At 57.7% G+C, this 3,804-nt stretch overlaps 1 protein-coding gene across 1 annotated transcript; it reads left to right on the plus strand.

The window, feature by feature from the left end:
* Positions 1-254: 254 nt before the first annotated feature.
* Positions 255-3,051, plus strand: Rassf10 (Ras association domain family member 10). Its single transcript, XM_036189926.1, has one exon. It carries the CDS (start codon positions 502-504, stop codon positions 2,026-2,028), a length of 1,527 nt encoding a protein of 508 aa, XP_036045819.1. The 5' UTR covers positions 255-501; the 3' UTR covers positions 2,029-3,051.
* Positions 3,052-3,804: the final 753 nt, after the last annotated feature.

Here is a 3,804-nt window from a genome sequence, read left to right on the forward strand (position 1 = left end):
GAGCTGATGCCATGTGAAGCCTGGGCTCAAGGCCTTGTGGCAGAGAGGTTCCCGAGTCCTTCTTTGCTCGGAGTGGAGAAAACTAGGAATTGGACTCCCGACGCCAGCAACCCGAGCCAGGGGCAGACCCAGCGGCGGGGCTGGGAGGGGCGAGTCTGGGCGCCGCGCCTGCGGTGCACTCAGCCGCAGCTCAGGGCGCTGGGGGCGGGAAGAGGTGGAGCCAGGTGGGGAGGAGCAAAACCCGGAGGCCTCGGGCACCGCGGGCAGAGCCAGAGCCGCTGGAACCCGAGCGCCCGCACGCTGCCTCCGGAGAGCCCGTCGTCCGAGCCCCGGTGCCGGAGCCGCCGCCTGATTTCAGTGCACAGCGAGAGAGAAAAGCTAGTGACGCCGGAGACCCGGTCACGGATTCTCCTTCAGTTTGGGAGCTGCCAGGTTGCCCGCGCTGGCCCTGCCGCCCCAGTAGCACCTAGCCGGATCTGCCCCTCGCGTCCCAATTACACCATGGATCCTTCGGAGAAGAAGATATCGGTGTGGATCTGCCAAGAGGAGAAGCTAGTGTCCGGCCTCTCCCGCCGCACCACGTGCTCAGACGTGGTGCGGGTGCTTTTGGAGGACGGCTGCCGGCGGAGACGCAGGCAGCGGCGGGGCCAGCGACGGGGAATGGCGGAGGACCCCTCCAATTCGTTGGAGCAGCCCGAGCCTCCGGACGAAAACGACGAGGATGACGACGACGCGATTCCCCAGGGCATGCTATGTGGGCCCCCGCACTGCTATTGCATCGTGGAGAAGTGGCGCGGCTTTGAGCGCATCCTGCCCAACAAGACGCGAATCTTGCGCCTCTGGACCGCCTGGGGCGACGAGCAGGAGAATGTGCGCTTCGTGCTGGTGCGCAGCGAGGCGTCGCTGCCCAACGCCGGGCCGCGCAGCGCCGAGGCGCGGGTAGTGCTCAGCCGCGAGCGGCCCTGCCTGGCCCGGGGAGCCCCGGCGCGGCCCAGCCTGGCTTTGACCCAGGAGAAGCAGCGGCGGGTGGTGCGCAAGGCCTTCCGCAAGCTGGCCAAGCTCAACCGGAGGCGCCAGCAACAGCCGCCGTCGCCTTGTTCGTCCACGTCGTCGTCCACCGCCTCGTCCTGTTCGTCGCCGCCTCGGACCCACGAGAGCGCGTCGGTCGAGCGCATGGAGACGCTGGTGCATCTGGTGTTGTCGCAGGACCACACTATCCGCCAACAGGTGCAGCGGCTGCGGGAGCTGGACCGTGAGATCGACCGCTACGAGGCCAAGGTGCACCTGGATCGCATGCGGCGGCACGGAGTCAACTACGTGCAGGATACGTACCTGGTAGGGGCTGGAATCGACCTGGACGAGCCGGCTCCTGGAGAGGAGCCCGAGGAGGCAACGCTGGAGGAGAAGGGGACGGAGGCGGTAGCACCCCTGGACAGCGAGGCTCAGGCGGCAGCGCTGGAGGAGCTGGCCCGGCGCTGCGACGACCTGGTGCGGCTGCAGGAGGAGCGCGCCCAGCAGGAGGAGTTGCTGGAGCGCCTGTCCGCCGAGATCCAGGAGGAGCTGAACCAGCGGTGGATGAGGCGGCGCAATGAGGAGCTGGCGGCTCGAGAGGAGCCCCCGGAGCCCGACGGCGGTCCGGATGGCGAGCTGCTGCTGGAGCAGGAGCGGGTTAGGACGCAGCTCAGCACCAGCCTTTACATCGGGCTGAGGCTCAGCACGGACCTGGAGGCTGTCAAGGCTGACCTGGATTACAGCCAGCAGCAGAGGGACATCAAGGAGCGCGAGCTGCAGGGCCTTCTCCAGACTTTGCGCACTTTGGAGCAGACGGTGGTGAATGATGGGGCTGTGGGTTGCGGCGGACCCTCGGGGGAACCTCAGCCTCAGACCTGTGCAGAGATGTGGGTAGACCAGGCCCGGGGACTGGCTAAGAGCTGCCCCGGCAACGATGAGGACTCGGATACTGGGCTGAGCTCCATGCATAGCCAAGACTCGGACTCGGTACCCCCTGTGTGCGAATCCCTTGTGTAGAAGTAGTAGGGAGTGAGTCTAGACGCTTGCAGCCTGCATTGGCCCAGCCTGCTCAGGGACATGAAGTGAGGCGGTGGGATGAGCTCAGAGTTCCCACCGATGGGTCTCAAGAGTGGAGAGGACAACTGCCAGGCAGCATGCTCCTCTGACTCAGGATGAATGTGGGGGAGGGTCCTGGACAAGGAAGCCCTAAACTTCTTAAGCTTCAGAGGGAAAAGGAGGCAGGAGGTGAGAACCCCTCCCTATTTTTAAAACACCTTAGGAAAATCGACAAGGTCCAAGCCCATTTTCAAAACAAAAAAGAAAAACAGTATGGACGTTTTAACCACTCCTCTGTAGGGAAGGACTGATGACAGCTGGAACTATGGTCTGTGGCATGAAGTGCTGTTAAAAGAAAACACTTGGATGAAAAGGAAATTCCTTGAATGTTAATTGTGACTGGAAACGTGTTAAAACTAGCCAAAGAGGACGCACTAGTGTCGGTCTCTGCCTTGCCTAACGTCTTTGATAAAACCCATAGGCACCAAAATCCTGACTGTTTACATTTCTTCAGGTTTGGGAATTACCCATCTGCTAAATCATTTGCCTTTTATTTCTGTCAAAAGCCAAACCGCATTGCAATCTAAAGCTGTGTTTCCCCTACTAAATACAATCTGTTAAAAGCCCCCCACCCCCACCCCCACCTCGACCCCACCTCGGCCCCACCCCAAATGCAGCCCTTTTGAATTATAAGATCCTGGCACACATAATCTGGGGTAAAAATGTAGTCTGGCTCTTTGGGGTGTGTATCTGCAAAGGCAGAGGTGATGTCTTCTAGTTCCTGATGTCTATTCCTTGACTGTCCAATGACGATGGTTAAGAAAGAGACAAAAAGGGAAGCTGCAGAATGAGGCACAGCCCGCTTTGCTGTTTTAACGAACATTCTAGTGTCAACTATAACTTGAACGCAAAGAACTTTGCATAGTATTTAGATGTTAAGCCCAGCACTATGATTAAAATCAACCGTGACCTTCATGAATTTTACCCAGATCCAAGTCCAACTTCAATATCTTTGGCTGGAGATAAGGTTCTGGTTCAAGTAAGCTGCTACTGCCAATTAACTTCAAGTGCAAACATCAGTGTTTACTAGCTAAGGCCTCCAAAGGGGGGGCGGGCATCTGATAGGCCACTGTTGGTAAGCAAATAGATTAAACCATGACAGGGAGCCATGGTAAAGGCACATGGAAGTGAGCTAGGAACTGCCTGGCTGCCTCTCTGCTCGTGGCAGAGGAGATATAAGGGTGACATTGTCTCCTATAGCTGGTGATAGTGCTGCGGGGGGGGGGAGGTGCTCAGTGTAATTGTTCCAGATATTTCAATAGGAACTTATCAGTTGTAGTAAGCTGTTTGGCCCGTGGAAGGAGCCTGCTGGTCCATTTCCCTGTGGAGCCCGGTACTTTCTGAGGAATGTGGATCTAATGTGTCTGGAGGAGGTAATAACAATGGGGTGTGTGTGTTGCCAGCGAGGTACAGAAGGCTGGTATCAACTGAACTAGCGAGGGGCTGGCTCCCGTTTCCACAATGACATGCAAAGATAAGTTCGGAGGCCTTGGGAGTTCTTCCCTTGAGAGATCAGCTGTCTGAGTGCCCGCAACAGGAAGGAGCATGTCTTCCTGAACTCCTCAGATCCTTTGAAGTGTTTCCTTTTCATAGACTGTCCCAACACTGATGCTGCTGTGGAATTCTAACACAGGTGACTGTTCTCACATTTTCAAGTAAAACAGAAGTGAAAAGGTG

The sequence above is a fragment of the Onychomys torridus genome, chromosome 1 (genome assembly GCF_903995425.1).
Source record: "Onychomys torridus chromosome 1, mOncTor1.1, whole genome shotgun sequence".
Classification (NCBI taxonomy): domain Eukaryota; kingdom Metazoa; phylum Chordata; class Mammalia; order Rodentia; family Cricetidae; genus Onychomys; species Onychomys torridus.

What these genes read in the sequence shown, in the direction of transcription:
- Rassf10 (XM_036189926.1), top strand. Translation starts at nt 502, where the DNA reads ATGGATCCTTCGGAGAAGAAGATATCGGTGTGGATCTGCCAAGAGGAG.